At 38.2% G+C, this 16,809-nt stretch overlaps 1 protein-coding gene across 2 annotated transcripts in view; it reads right to left on the bottom strand.

The window, feature by feature from the left end:
• DYNLRB1 (dynein light chain roadblock-type 1) overlaps window positions 1–13,306 on the bottom strand; it is a 51,781-nt gene extending 38,475 nt beyond the window's left edge. The window contains exons 1-4 of one of the 2 annotated variants that reach the window (XM_053713141.1): window positions 13,153–13,306; window positions 12,713–12,895; window positions 1,018–1,093; window positions 188–355 (exon numbers count right to left, since the gene is read on the bottom strand). In XM_053713141.1, coding sequence (XP_053569116.1) covers window positions 188–355; window positions 1,018–1,093; window positions 12,713–12,763 — 295 coding nt within the window. In that variant the 5' untranslated portion in view covers window positions 12,764–12,895; window positions 13,153–13,306. The remainder of the gene's footprint in view (window positions 1–187; window positions 356–1,017; window positions 1,094–12,712; window positions 12,896–13,152) is intronic. The other variant, XR_008402439.1, reaches the window with a different exon arrangement.
• Window positions 13,307–16,809: the final 3,503 nt, after the last annotated feature.

Genomic DNA, 16,809 nt, shown 5'->3' with positions numbered 1-16,809 from the left:
TCCATTTAATTATAACTTTACTGTCCCTTTAAAAAAAACATCTAAAATGCTCTCATCTTAAAAACTCTCAGTGAGTGTGTGAATAAGCACTATCAATATATATTATAGACAAACAAAACAAAAAATTGCACAGCAAAGCATATTAAATATAACATTTTTTCAATGGAAAGCTGAGAGCTCTGAGTACCTGGAGCAATCATGATCTCATTCTTCTTGGACCGAATCCTGAGGAAAGTCAGATCATTCTGGGGGTCTATATCCCTGATAGAACCACGTGCCTTCATTACTAGCTGGTGCATGAGGCCTGCATACTGCATTGTAGTGGGGTTATCCAATGTGCTCTTAATAGGAATGCCTACCAAAAAACCTAAAAGTTAGTACACACTGCACACACCAACAAAAAACACAAAGGTAGTTGTTTCTGTGGAACAGCTGAAACTAACAGTTAAGACTCTTGTTATATCTATCCGAAAAGTAATTCATGTTCATGAAATACACAGCTGCCTGATAATCCACAAGTTTTTATAATGGACAAAAATGTATTATTTCCTATAACATCTTTATTCTCAACTTACTCAAGTTTAAAAAACAAATAGGAGAATATTGAGGTCAATGTAAATAAGAAGAATCTAAAACATGCAAGTTTGCATTTATACAAAAAAGAAACCATTTAAAAGAATATGTATCGAGAATGAAATTGATGTCTAGTTCTCGGTTACTGCATGTCATATGTGAAATATTAGACAGGACGCTACGATATAAAACCTAATCTGAAATACATCAGAACATATAGTTCATAAATCATTGATTATTAACTATATACAAAGTAAATATTTGAGGCTTAGATTTCTAACTATAACAGGTAGACATAGCACAAATTTACCAGCGCTACGTAATTTTGTGGTACTATACAAATAAATTATATTACTATTATTAATAATAATGCCAAATACAGCATAATCCTCACTATGAATAAACCAAATGAACAGTATGACTGCTTTAAAACATAGCTGTTACCTTCAGAATTAACAATGATGATTCCTTGGACACCTTTTTGACTCTGGATCCTCTTTAATGTTTCTTCAACATCCGCCTGCAGTAAAATATATTAACATACCTCATATTTACAACTTGCTAGTCAGAACTCTATATAATAAATACAAGAGAAGCATCAAACACAAATATTATGTTTAATATAGGACTTGACAAATAGGAGCCAAAGCATCTATGTATGCAAGTATGTATACACACACACATTTTTTATATATATATATATATATATATATATATATATATATATATATATATATATATATATATATATATATATATATATATATATATATATATCAATCAACGATTGGGTGCACACTTATCCCGGGATTTATTCTAGGTGCAGACAATCATATACTATTAATTAACAAAAGAAAAAGAGAGAAGACAACCACAATTATACGTGGGTATCAAAGGATGACAAGGTTGCACACTTAAATCCTCATTATAGAAAAAGCGTTTATTTAATCTTAATGTAGGTCATCAAACGGACTCCCCTTACCCCTCACAAGTGCAAAAGAACATGTGATAACATATAATGAATAACAACAGTTACAGCAACATTCAAAGTAGAGAGCCTTATGTCCCTTTAAGTCCGTGAACCAAGAGCAAATTCAGTGAGCACTGAGTTTGTGTCGGCTCCTAGTTTGAAGTTGCCGCTTAGATGAGCGCCAGCGGCTAATTGATATATATGATCAATTAGCAAGTGGCCCAGCACTCCAACCTAGGCGATGTATTAACAACCTGGGTGCAATCCTCAAGGAATCATGTATACATATGTTTGAAGAAGAAGGGCACACTCAGGATTTTTAGAGAGACAATAGCTGTATTTATTTTGAAAAAAAAAGTGTCATAAATAGAACATCAGGGTCGACGTTTCGGCTCACATCTGAGCCTTCTTCCGGACAAATATAATATTTACAGCGATAACAAACACCCAGCACCATAACTACACTAAATTAAAATCATTGAAGGATAAACTTTAGCTCCATCTAACCGAGAGGATACACAGACCACCCAATAACTATTGTAAAATCCAAAGCTCAAAAGTCAAGCTAGTTGAGAACCTAATTGCTAAGTTGTATCAGCCGGTAAACGGAACCTTTAATATAACACATATTAACTGCAATACAATGACCAGACTTAGAAACAAAAGAGATGTAAACCCACAACAGAATTCCCACACTCTGTATCCCTAACTGGGTCAGGGCCATCACTTCATATCTCCTCACTAAGGAGATATGCCAATAAGCAAATGCAGATGACAGACAGCATAATGCAGACCAATACCCATATAAGCCTAAATGACAGGCTGTGTATACTTTCCAGAATGATTAATAAGTACATATAGTGGAGCAAAACAAAACAGAAATTAGTGTAATTTATTGCAAATGTGTAGATGTCCACTAATATGACCATTAAGAAGGGCCTGAAGTATACTATAATATCACCCATTACAAAAATAGAATAAAAGCATTTACTAAATCCAATCACCAGGTAGCGATATACATTGTTTCATGTACCTATCAATCCAGAGATTTGCAGCTGATTAGAAAAACAGCTGCTACCGTTACTCAATACTTGTATCCATAAAGCTGAACATTGCTAACTACTTATATGTGAAAATACAACATGCTTAGAACACGACCCTCAAATGCCAAAAGTTAGAAAACAATAATGTATGCACAAGTTAGAAAAGCACCACCGTAGCAAGTGTAAAACCAAGCCAGAATTGCAAACGAATAAACCGCTAGCATTTCGTTAATCAATCACTGTGTAAACCCGTTACAGGGACAACGCAAATTAGAAAACAGCTAAAAAACAAGATTATTTAGTGCCAACTTATTATGGAGCATAACTGATTCAAACTTGGAACTACACACCAGTACAAAAACAAATGGGAGGTATCGTCAGTAATATTTCAACTCAAAAACATATGGTTTACCAACCCCTATATACCATAGCAAATAGAAAATGTATAAACAACAGAAAATAAGCAAAAAGCCACAGAACTGCAGCTCATACCTTTAGTCGGCTTGTAGCCGTGCTCCCAGAATAGGAAATGTACTTATAATGAGTGAACAACCTGTGTAGTCTGATAAAGCGTAAGAGACGTGTCCATTGCTCGGAACTCGGCGGTAATTATCTTATCCCCTTCCTCAGACAAAGAATACAAGTGAAATGCATTCCTTTATACAAACAACCAACCAATGAAACACAAATCCCACCCCCTAGGTGAAAAAAAACACCATGCATTTCACTTGTATTCTTTGTCCGAGGAAGGGGATACGGTCCCGGAAACGTCACAAATAAAAGCACATATGTAAAAGGACCAGTGAGTGCTAGCCATCTGTTTATTAATATTCATTCCCTGCATGCACCCTGGCAAGTTGACCTAAGAAGTGCGAGTGCTCTCCAGGTGTGTGTGTGTGTGTATATATATATCTCAAACACAGATGAAAGGCGCACTCCCACTCGCTCTTGGAATAAAAGACCAGGGTGCAACAAACTCTAAATACCACAGTCCAATGATTGCACTCTCTGGATTTAACTCACAGCAAACTTTATTGTGAATTTGAAGAAAATTCTAGGAATCCGATCCCTACTCCCTTTAAAAATATCCTTTGGATTCGCACTAGTATAAATATTTACGCCATATCATATGGGTAAAGATCATCTAGACACAGGCTTACAAGCCTGATTCATGGTCTCAATGACCAATTCCTAATCCACGCTTGTACAAAATAAAGCTTCCATCTTTCAGTAGATAACTTCCGGGAAAATATTTTCGAATAAAAGAAGGGTCCTTGACGTAGAAGGTCCTTCCTCCACAGAGATTCCCAGGTGGAAGATGTGACATGTCCCCCAGGACTGCATACCAATCCTGCGGACCACGCCGGTGAAATGAGGACCAAAGACGCCCTTTCCTGCTTAGTTCGAGCCAAGGTTCCAGGAGAAAAATCAAATGGAGGAATTAAATATGCCATATTGAAATTCCAAGTTAACGCCAAGGCGTCTATTAGAACAGCCTCAGGAATCTTTGACCTCAATCCGTACCTCAGGCGCTTGACCTTGTGACGAAAGTCATGAAATTCAATTGCAACTGACCCCATTGAGAATCAGGCTGGAAAGCACTCCCACCACAGATGAAGTAAGATCTAACAAACCTGACAAACCCCGCCGAAGCTAACCGAGGCCAGGCTAGGAGAGGTTTGAAGATTACTCTTGTTTTTAAAAACCTTATGGGGATAACAAACTCCTCCCGAGTCCATGTTCCCTGCTCTTAGATGGCCCCAAACAGTTCCCCAGCCCACATGCTGGTTATCTGTTGGCACATTCACCCAGAAGAACTTCGAAAGCTGGTTCTTAAATGCTGCACTGAGCCACCGATGTGACTGGCGAGTTAGGCAAGAATTCTTGAATTCCTGACTACTGTCAGCTTCATTGATGAGGAGACTAATATAGTTCTCCAAGAAAAATTAACCTTGTAGTTAGAACTAAGGAACTCTTTTCCAAATTAACCTTCCAAACAGGAGACCGCAGGAAAAATTGTGCGTAATCCTGCTCGTTGAAAGGAAGGAGCCTGAACCAGAATGTTGTCACTGAAGTGTTCCGCAATCGGGGTACCACTAACAGTGAGCCTAGAACCCTCGAGAAAATTCTGAGAACTGTGACTAGGCCAGAAAATGTCACAAGTTGAAATGTTTGTCTTGAAAAGATAAACCTTAGAAATTTAAGATAGTCCTTGTTGATGGGAACATGCATTTAGTATGCATCCTTTAATTCCCCTGTGGTCTTAATTGACCCTTTTGGATCAAAGAAAGAATGGAAAGATAGTTTCCTTCTTGAAATACGGCACTCTGAGAACCCTGTGTGGATTGGGAACCACGAACAGATAGGAATAGTATCCCCAACCTCATTCCTGCATTGGACCAGGAACTGTCATTTCCAGGTCGGAGAGGATCCGTACACAGTGTAAGAGCGCCTCTCCCTTTGTCTGGTCTGACGATAATCCAGAAGCAGGAACCTGCCCCTGGGAGGAAAGTCTTGACTTGAACTCTAATTTGCATCCCTGGGACACAAAGTACACCCCCCCAGGGATTGTGACCACCAAACCAAACCTGATTAAAAAAGGAGAACCTGCCCCCTTACGGATCGAGTGCATGCCCCTCATGCTGTCTTTGATTTACCAGCAGGCTTCTTGGACTGTTCTCCCCTATTCTAAACCAGATAGGGTCTCCAGGAAATCTCGAAAAGAACAAAATTATCGGACATCCTTTTCGCTATTCCTCTTATCCTGTAGATGAAACATCCGCAGACAAAGATTTTAACTTAGCACTCTGCGGTCCTTCTCCTGCATAGAGTCCTTAAGGAACTACTATCCTTCATGCGAATAGTATCTCCCTTGGCTAGCATGGAAATTCTCATTCACCTTGGATATCGTCTTCTTCTAAGGGTAGGAGAAAAGGGGGTATCTCTATAGCCCTATCTGGTACAGGAAATACTTCCACCATGAAGGGCACATCACAATATTAGTATAACCTAATGGTGTCGGAGTCACTCAGAGTAGCTAAAACCTCCTCAAGTAGCAAATGGAGGTATTCAAGCTAAAACAGAAGGAAAACAAACTCAGGATCAGATAAAGGTATTACCTCATCTGAGACTGAGAATTCCTTATCCGATACTACCGAAGTATCTTCCTCCTCAGTTACAGGGAAGAAACAGTCGGAATAGCTACAACTGAATCAATCACACTATTCTGAGTGAATATGTCCTCTTACACTTTTTCCCTACAGCGTGGGGAAAACAGACAATGTATTAAATGCAAGGTAACTCCAGGTGGTGTGAGAGGAAACGCAGGGCACTGCATGTGAGCTATAAATTTACTTTGGAACACCTTAGGAGAAATTTGTGGCATATCTTGACCATTGTCAATAGGCTCCTAAGCAGCATGCACCTTAGGGGGACTAGGTTCAGAACAAGTCTATCTTTATCAATTAAAGATCTCTCAATAAATGAGAAATAGAAGCGGATTGGTAGTACCACATTGGCATCCAAGCCTAAAAGAAAAGACCCCTAGCAGGGCCTCTTGGTCACAATGGATGAAGTAGGCAAACAGCTGAAATGTTTTAATAAAAATTAACACATCAAAAACGTTACTGTCTCTTTAAATTTTAAAATGTAACTTTTTATTTTTGAGTGCATAAAATGAGCATTGGCATTAGACTCCTGAACAGCATCCTCTTTAGAAAATGATGGTTCAACAAAAAGACTATCCCTATAACTTAAAGTCCTCTCAATACATGAGGAATAGAAAGGGATTGGTGGTTCCAAATTGGCCTCAAAACAGTTACAGCAAGTGACAGCTTGCAAAGACTCTTGGTCCATCAACTCACAACTGGTCACAAAATTAGGCAATTTTATAAGCAATTTTAGAGTTATACAAAAAACGTTACTGTCTCTTTAAATAATAAAATGGTAACTTTTTTCCTTCATTATTATGTGTGTGCATAAAACGAAACTTTCCCTGCAGAGCATCTCTACACCTCAGCAGCACTTTGCTGAGGTGCCTAGCTGCTAGAATAAAGCGACATCCTCAACTGAACTCTGCAGATAATATGACACGCATCCATTTTAATATGCTTAGCTGAACTAACAAGCGCTATTTCTCTATTCAGAGCGCAATAATTGGATAACAAGCTTCCTCTTCGGAACGGACAGGAAGAGGAAGCTAGAAAAGGGCACGCAGAGCTTTCCCTAGAAACGGCCATCGTGGGCGTGTCAAGTCAGCCATCTCCCGATCATAATCTATTACATGAGGAGAGAACCACCATAAGCCTCGTTGTCCAGCCTCCATGTGAACATCTGTTTCTCGGTCCTAGAAGCGCTTGTTCTGGCTTAAAACATGCGCTTCTAGGGAGAGACTGGAACCTTCTGCCCTGCTTCCGTATCACTGAAGCGCAATGTAACAGGCGCGTAAAGCAGAAGGACCCGCCCATCGTGGGCGTTACAAGTAACAACTAAGTCTCCCAGCCGTTATGAAGCAAAATATAACGCCATAAGTGAAACCACCAGAGCCAACTGCCACCCAGTGCCTGCTTAATGCTGCCCAACCCATAATAAAGCGAATCTTATGTGTCACCCATATTATGAATTATTGATAGTGAAGTGCTCCCTTTTTCTGAGTGTCTATTCCTGTATTAGCCCCAGAAACAATGAAGAAGCACTTACCTCCAATGTCTGCCTGACAGCAAGGCAGATCACCAGACTTGAGAGGTCCTCTCCCCCACATGGGCCTGTGAGAGAAATTCTTGAGTAAATATCCCTCAGGTATTCTGATTTAGGGCAGCATTCAATATATGGGAGGCGCAGTGAGAATTATGTCCCACAAGTTCCCATTGCTCTAAAGCCACCAATGCTCTACTGAAAAGACTGATATGGACTACGGCTACACCCTAGAACAAAGCAGCACAATCGTGCACTACTTTAAAAATAATAAACTCTTGATTGAAGAATCTATTCTAACACCTCACTTTACCACTTCCTATCACTAACGTAGGCAAAGAGAAAGATTTGGGGTGGGAGGGAAGGGAGGAGCTATTTAACAGCTTTGCTGTGGTGCTCTTTGCTGACCAGGAGGTGAATATCCCATTAGTAATTAAGATGATCCGTGGACTAATCGTGTCATTAAAAAGAAAAAGGTTCAAAGCTACCTCTAAACTGTAAGCTCCATGGGCAGTCTCTTATCATACCCCCCTAGAATGTAAGCTCTTTGGGCAAAATTTCCCATTATGTACCTGTATAATACTTCTAAAATGATTTGAAGCTTCTTAATAATATAGCCACAAAAAAGTGCCGCCCCTTCTTAATCTGTGCCCTAGGCAAGTGCCTTACTTGCCTAGGCCAAGATACGCCCCTGTGTTATATACATAAAGGTATACCTCACTTTACAGCCATTCACTTTACAGCACTTCGCTAATACAGCGCTATGTGGAGCTGAAGTTTAACCTTCAAGGATTTTGAAACAGTGCTGCAATCATCGTGATATTGCGAGAAAAGTGACTGCCACCATTTTGTTATGTTTAGTTCACTCTGTTTACAGCTTTAAAGTGCAATCTGTGTCAGTGTTATAGTCTGGCAAATTTTACTACAGTAATTGTCACTATTTTACAGGTACAGTATTTATTGAATACTGTGCTGTGCTAGTGTTAAACTAAATGTAGCACTATTGCATCACTAATATATGTTAGTTCAAACATGTGTTCAAGTTTTTGTATACACATGCCCACACACACTTTTATAAACATACACACACTGTTATATATATATATATATATATATATATAAAACCTAGGAATGTGAAATTTAGAAGATACGCTGTTTTTATGATGGGGGTAAAAGGGGGAGGGGATTTATGAGGATAATTAATCTCAAAAATCAAAGATGTTTCAGACGTGAAAATTGGTATATACAGTCTCATTTAAAAATAAAGAAACATGTGTTTCACCATTTCCCGAAAATCCACCAAAAGGGGATGAAAAGGGGGGGGGGGGGGGAGATTTATGAGGATACCTATATCTCAAAAACTAAAGATGTTGCAGACGTGAACATTGGTATTTACATTCTCCTTTAAAAATAAAGAAACAAGTAGTTTACCATTTCCCGAAATTCCAGTTAAAGGGGTTGAAAAGGGGGGGGGGGGGGGATTTATGAGGATATCTATATCTCAAAAAAAGAAGAAAATGTTACAGACGTGAAAATTGGTATTTACATTCTCCTATAAAAATAATGAATTACGTGTTTTAACATTTCCCGAAAATCCACTTAAAGGGGGTGAAAAGGGGGGGTTTGATTAAGGAGGCTACCTATATCTCAAAAACCAAAGATGTTACAGACGTGAAAATTGGTATTTATATTCTCCTTTAAAAATAAATTGGTTAAAGGGGGTGAAAAGAGGGACATTTATGAGGCTACCTATATCTCAAAAACCAAAGGTTACAGACTTGAAATTTGGTATTTATATTCTCCTTTAAAAATAAAGAAACACGTTTTTTACCATTTCACAAAAATCCACTTAAAGGAATAGTCTAGTCACAATTAAACTTTCATGATTCAGATAAAGCATGCAATTTTAAGCAACTTTCTAATTTACTCCTATTATCAATTTTTATTTGTTCTCTTTGTATATTTATTTGAATAAGCAAGAATGTAAGCACAGGAGCTGGCCCATTTTTAGTTCAGAATCAGGGTAGCACTTTCTGATTGGTGTCTGAAATGTAGCCACCAATCAGCAAGCACTAACCAGGTGCTGAATCAAAAATGGGCCCGGCTCCTTAAGCTTACATTAAAATAAAGATACAAAGAAAATTTTATATTAGGAGTATAATAGAAAGTTGCTTAAAATTGCATGCTCTATCTGAATAAAAAAACTTTAATTTTTACTAGACTATTCCTTTAAAGGGGGAGGGGATTTATGAGGATACATATATCTCAAAAACCAAAGACGTTAGAAAAGTTAAAAATTATAATTTAAAATCTTCATTATAAATTAAGTTTACATGCCACATTTCTTGTTCCTAACTTCAGCAGCTCTAAAAATATGGATATCACTAAAAAAAATTAACACTCTTTTTTCATATATTCTATATATATATATATATATACACACACACACACACATATATACACATACACACACTGTAAATATACACACAGTTACCCAAATTTATAAACCCAGATTTCCATTTTATTTTGAAGAATATTGATTTTAAGCTGTCAGTTCTGATTCCAAACTATCAGCTACCATCTATTAGTATATGGTATTGGTGCTTGACAGCTCTATACATTTTCACTGAATTTTCTATGCAAACTGTATCTGTAAATAAATCATTTTAAACATGGTTTTTACTATTTTGGTTATTTAACATTTAAGACCTTTTGTTCCTTTCTATCTGTCTGCAATGGATTCAAAACATGCACATGCTACAAGACATTATGTAAGATAAACTTTAAAAACTTTTTTATACAAAAATATGCAAATAAACAAAGAAAATATGATAATAGAAGTACATTTGAAAATGGTCTAAATTGTAAGGCTCTATCCAATCCATTAAATTCTTTACTGTGCCTTTAAATAGGCTACCATGATTCTATCTCCATCATGAACTTTTCACTTCATTGTCCCTTTAAGCATGGATGAACTAGCACCTGAAAATTAGGGATGCCCTCTTTCACATGAGTGGGTGAAGGCAGTGAAGTGGATTTTCCCAGATTTATTAAGAAACTAAATGATAACACTTTAGATACTGGTTTAACTTTTGAATTTAATAAAGCTAAAATCAACTTTTAGACATTACACTTTGTGGGATCCCTGCTCGGTTGGTGGAAATCAAGGTGTACATGAAACCCATATCTGGGAATACCCCTGTTACACGCCAGTTGCTGCCACCTAAAAAGGGTGTTTAAAGCAGAAGCCAAGGGGCACTTCATAAGACAAAAAAGCCCTGCTCAGAACAGGACTTGTATGAAAAACAAAACAGCTCTCCTAGCTGAACGGTTTAGGGAGTGTGGATATGGGAGAGGAATAATCCAAGGAGCTCAGAAATTGGTGAACCTATTGGACAGACAAAGGCCTCTATTTATCAAGCTGTCTACTTTCTAGCATTCGCCGTCCCCAATACGCTCGCCTAACATCGCCGCCGCGGACCTGAATACGTTCGCCAAATTTATCGAGAAAGCGGTCAAAAAGCCGCGCACCAAGTACGGTGTGAGATGAGCAGCGGACTGTTGTTAACTAACAGTCATCGATCTCGCTGCTCTTCGGCTTATTCGCAGCTTTCTTGCTACCCTGTCACTAAGCACCGACACTGTACTATACTGTTTTACCCTCTATACCGCCGCTCCCGGAGCCCCCCACAACTATAATATAACTAAATACATTTTTTAACCCCTAAACCGCCGCTCCCAGACCCCGCCGCCACCTACATTATACATATTAACCCCTGCCCCCCTACACCGCCGCCACCTACATAAAGTTATTAACCCCTATCCTGCCGATCCCGGACCCCGCCGCAACTAAATATATTTTTTAACCCCTAAACCGCTGCTCCCGGAGCCCACCACCACCTACATTATACATATTAACCCCTATCCTGCCCCCCTACACCGCCGCCACTATAATAAAGTAATTAACCCCTAAACCTAAGTCTAACCCTAACACCCCCTAACTTAAATATATTTAAAATAAATCTAAATAAATATTACTATTATTAACTAAATAATTTCTATTTAAAACTAAATACTTACCTATAAAATAAACCCTAAAATAGCTACAATATAATTAATAATTACATTGTAGCTATTTTAGGATTTACTTTTATTTTACAGGCAACTTTCTATTTATTTTAACTAGGTACAATAGTTATTAAATAGTTATTAACTATTTAATAACTATCTAGCTAAAATAAAGACAAAATTACTTGTAAAATAAAACCTAACCTAAATTACAATTACACCTAACACTACACTATAATTAAATTAATTACATAAATTAACTACAATTAACTAAAATTAACTAAAGTACAACCCCCCACCACTAAATTACAGAAAATAAAAAAAGAATTACAAGAATTTTAAGATAATTACACCTAATCATTCACCCTTGTCATTCCATAGAAAGCAGTTATAATCTGAAGTAATCTCTCTTTCAGAATATGCTACTGTACCTGGTAAATATCTATTTGATATTTCTCATATTTTTGTTGCTATAGAACTTTTAAATGTAATCCCATTATAGTCTATGGGCATTCTATCTTGTCATTCACCTTTGTCATTCCATAGAAAGCAACTATAATCTGACGTAATCTCACTTTCAGAATGTGCTATGTACATGGGGAACATATCTGGTAAATATATATATGATATGTCTGATATTTTTGTTGCTATAACACTAAATGTAATCCTATTATAGTCTATGGGCATTCCATCTTGTCATTCACCCTTGTCATTCCATAGAAAGCAGCTATAATCTGACATAATCTCACTTTCAGAATATGCTACTGTACCTGGGGAACATATATGGTAAATATCTAGTTGATATGTCTCATAGTTTTGTTGCTTCAACACTTTTAATTTTACATCCCATTAAAAGCTATGGGCATTCCATTTTGTCATTCACCCTTGTCATTCCTTTTAGTACATCCCAGAAACAATGCATCTTTTTGTTATATTAAATGGTAAATTATATTTAAAAAGCGATTTTACCTAAAAAGCGTATGTTTTGTGTAAATGTGGTAATCTATTGCACAGGGGTTAACGTACACACTTTCGTTTATTAAGATATTCGTGTTTAAGCACTTTATATCGCTCTACTCACAAAATACATGGCCACATAAACCAATAGGGAAGCGAAATCATAACGTAAGTCAGCCTGGTAACAGACGATTGTAAAATGGTGAATTCATTTTAAACCAATCGAAAAGCAGAGCTTGTGAAGTCAACACACCTAGCAACAGTAACCCAGGCACGGCCTTCTTACCGTTTATACAAGAATTAACGACCATGTTACTTTCTACATTGTATAATAGTAAAGCAGAACTATATGCCAGTGGCTAAAAGTCGCAGTGTCTAGCCACCACCCGCTATCACCCATACCACTTACCATGTTTGCTTCCGCCCAGGAATAGCCAAACTGCCCAATCACACCGCGCATGCGTGATCGTTGACGTGAATGACGTACGAGCAAAGTGAGTGTCAGTGACTGTGGGATCCGCCTTGAAAGCGCTACACGATAAACAGTGGTGGGAACCGGGAACCACTAGAGAGCGTGCATCGTTGTAATTGACTGAAATATACGGTTTGCTATTAGTGACTATTGAATTTGGGGAGTGAAGTAGTGAACAAATCTGTTGTTGTTTTTTTTTTTTTAAAAAAGCGCATTTAGATCTATACGTACATACTGTAATATTAACATTCAAGTGAAGGTAAAGTTTAAACATTCTAAATACGATAATGAATTTGTCAAGCTTTCAATAAGCTGATTGCTAACTTTTTATCTCAATTTCTTTTACATTTATGAAATAAAACATTTTTTTTATTCACCACCGTTCCGATGTTGACTCCTCCCAACCGCTTTTTCCTTATTTTCTAGTCTCTGACATATAGAGCGGTTTCGCCCGCTGTAAACATCTGTCAAAAGCTTGTTCGCAGTGCTCCATTAAACTGCTCCTGTGCAAATCAGCAATTTCCCTCCCTATTGCGCATGCGCTAATCGGCAAATCGCTTGTCAGGATTGTAGACGTCTGTAGCAAGTCTATTATCTAATATGGGTATTCAAACATAATACGCATGCGCAAAACGGGTGCGCGTGTGGATTCCAAGATAAAAATGTTTCACACCGCGCATGCGTGATCGTTGACGTGAATGACGTACGAGCAAAGTGAGTGTCAGTGACTGTGGGATCCGCCTTGAAAGCGCTACACGATAAACAGTGGTGGGAACCGGGAACCACTAGAGAGCGTGCATCGTTGTAATTGACTGAAATATACGGTTTGCTATTAGTGACTATTGAATTTGGGGAGTGAAGTAGTGAACAAATCTGTTGTTTTTTTTTTAAAAAAAAGCGCATTTAGATCTATACGTACATACTGTAATAACATTCAAGTGAAGGTAAAGTTTAAACATTCTAAATACGATAATGAATTTGTCAAGCTTTCAATAAGCTGATTGCTAACTTTTTATCTCAATTTCTTTTACATTTATGAAATAAAACATTTTTTTTATTCACCACCGTTCCGATGTTGACTCCTCCCAACCGCTATTTCCTTATTTTCTAGTCTCTGACATATAGAGCGGTTTCACCCGCTGTAAACATCTGTCAAAAGCTTGTTCGCAGTGCTCCATTAAACTGCTCCTGTGCAAATCAGCAATTTCCCTCCCTATTGCGCATGCGCTAATCGGCAAATCGCTTGTCAGGATTGTAGACGTCTGTAGCAAGTCTATTATATAATATGGGTATTCAAACATAATACGCATGTGCAAAACGGGTGCGCGTGTGGATTCCAAGATAAAAATGTTTTATAGCGCATGCGCAGATCATCCAGGAGGCGGATGAAAAAACGTGAAAAACACACAGGAGGGCGCTCAAAGTGGTGTTAAATAACAATATGTGATCAATAAATGTTATACATATATATTGGTGAAAATAGTAGAAAATTATTTAAATATTTAGGATTATTCAAATCCGAAATAACTCATAAAAAATATCAACTTAATAAAAAATATATAATATTTATTTTAAAAATCAGGCTAAATGTCCTGAGAATATGCAAATATCCGGAAAATAAACGTGTAAGAAGTGGGTGTTCAGTGCGGTATATGAATAGCTACAAATATATACAATACGTTCAATAAGTCAGAATGTTTAGATGCACTTGAATGTTACACATGATAAAATACACATCGCAATAAATCCAAAAATATTTGAATAGCAAATAAATATTGAGCAAGTCTTATATAAAACCTGACTATAAAAACAATAAAGGGTCCACATATTATGATATATTTGCGGGACGTCTCCCAGAAATACCACCTCATAGAAGTTAAAAGTCCAGAACAGGTTAAAACAAACACATTCAGTGGCGTGTGTGTGTTGTCAGTTTGAGCATATGTTCATAATATCTTCAATCACAGCTAATAGCCATAAGTGATCTATAGTAATACTGCAAATCTGAAACAGGAGCAAAGTACTCACCCTCTCGTTCTTTGTTAATAAGTTTAGGTTGTGTTGCGATAAGGAAAATTATACCTCTTACAATCGGCTCCTCACGGACACTTTGATCCGGTCCTGCTTATGCTGTGGGTATGTTCACCACAAGGATTCTGTTGTGAACGTCACATATGCTGGGAGTGCTTGGATCCGAAATCAGCTGTGGGAATCCTCTGCTGATCTCTAAGTACCTGCACTTAGTTCAATTGCACGCAGGTCAATGGAAGATTACTGAATCCTCTTTTAGTACATGTGATCGTAATAATCAGTCTGATAACGAGTTTGGCCAAACTCTTACTTCAAAAATGATGAAATGCAGGAGCAAATATTTCAGATTAAAACTGGCAGTGCTTCAACGCATTTCACCCGCAACTCGGGCTTTCTCAAGATAGTTTGCCAGCTGTGATTGATCATCCTAATATACCTATACTTCTCTTCTCATTGGTTGATTCAAACAGGTAGTTGTTGTCAGGGTGCCAGGAATCAGACTGAGACGAGAAGTGCAAAAATAATCACACCTTTATTAATAGCAAGAAATAATAAAAAGTCCACAAGTCAAATAACAAGCCAGGAGTCAAAACCAGAGCTGGTAGTCAGACGAGCCGAGTCAGGAGCGAAAGCGAATAGTCAGACGAGCCAGAATCAGGAACAAGGAAAACAGCAGAGTCAGGAACAAGCCAGGGATCAGGAACCAGGAAGGACGTCCGACAGCCAGGTAATACACAGGAACTCTCACAAATAGGTCTGAGACAACGCAAAGGCAAAGCATACTGAACAGAGGCCCTTTAAATAATAAGTGATGACATCACAATTCTGAGACTGCATCCTGTCTCACATGGATGATGCACACCAGTATGGCATAAAAGGAAGTGCAGGAAATGAGCAGCACCCCCCACAATGCACCATAGTCAGGAACATTGTTTCTTTTCAAAGGACCAGTAAACACAGATTTGCATAATCAACAAATGCAAGATAACAAGACAATACAATAGCATTTACTCTGAATTTCAAATGAGTAGTAGATTCTTTTCTAACACATTTTAAAGTTATGTATATTTCCACTCCCCCTGTACCATGTGATGGCAATCAGCCAATCACAAATGCATATACGTATAGTCTGAGTTCTTGCACATGCTCAGTAGGAGCTGGTGATTCAAAAAAGTGTAAATATAAAAGAATATCCACATTTTTTTTTTAATGGAAGTAAATTGGAAACTTGTTTAAAATTACATGCTGTATCTGAATCATGAAAATGTAATAAAACCTGAGTGTCCCTTTAAAGCCAGTTTTGTGTGCAATCCAGCAGTGAAACAGTTAATTAGATCAATTATCAAACACTACAAAATGCAGACTGCAAGGTGTGGTTCACTAATTAACTGCTGAGTCGCTCACAAAACTGGCCTTAGAGGGAACACTGGTCAGGAAGAGAGGTGAGTAAAATGGTTGCCAGCAGCACATGGCAAACACAACAGGGAAAAAACCCTGACAGTACCCTCTCCTCAACGACCTCTCCCCCGCGGGAGGACAAAAGGCTTATTGGGGAAACGGCATTGGAAGGCACGGAGGAGAGCGGGAGCATGAACATCAGAGGAGGGAACCCAAGAACGCTCCTCCGGACCGTAGCTGCTCCAGTGAGCCAAATACTGTACACGGCCCCTGGAAATACGAGAGTCAATAATGCTGCTGACCTCATACTCCTCATGGTTGTCAACAAAGATAGGACGGGGACGAGGCAACACAGTTGTAAACCGATTACAAACCAATGGTTTCAAGAGGGAGACATGAAAAACATTGGAGATGCGCATAGCAGGAGGAAGGTCAAGAACATAGGCCACAGGATTAACCCGTTGGAATATTCGAAAAGGACCAACATAACGGGGAGCCAATTTATTGGAAGGCACACAAAGGTTCAAGTTGCGGGAGGACAGCCAAACTCTCTCACCAACCTGGTAGGAAGGTGCGGGCAGACGCCTACGATCAGCCTGGAACTT

This window comes from Bombina bombina, chromosome 1 (genome assembly GCF_027579735.1).
Source record: "Bombina bombina isolate aBomBom1 chromosome 1, aBomBom1.pri, whole genome shotgun sequence".
Lineage (NCBI taxonomy): Eukaryota > Metazoa > Chordata > Amphibia > Anura > Bombinatoridae > Bombina > Bombina bombina.
This window is presented reverse-complemented; position numbering and strand designations above follow the sequence as displayed.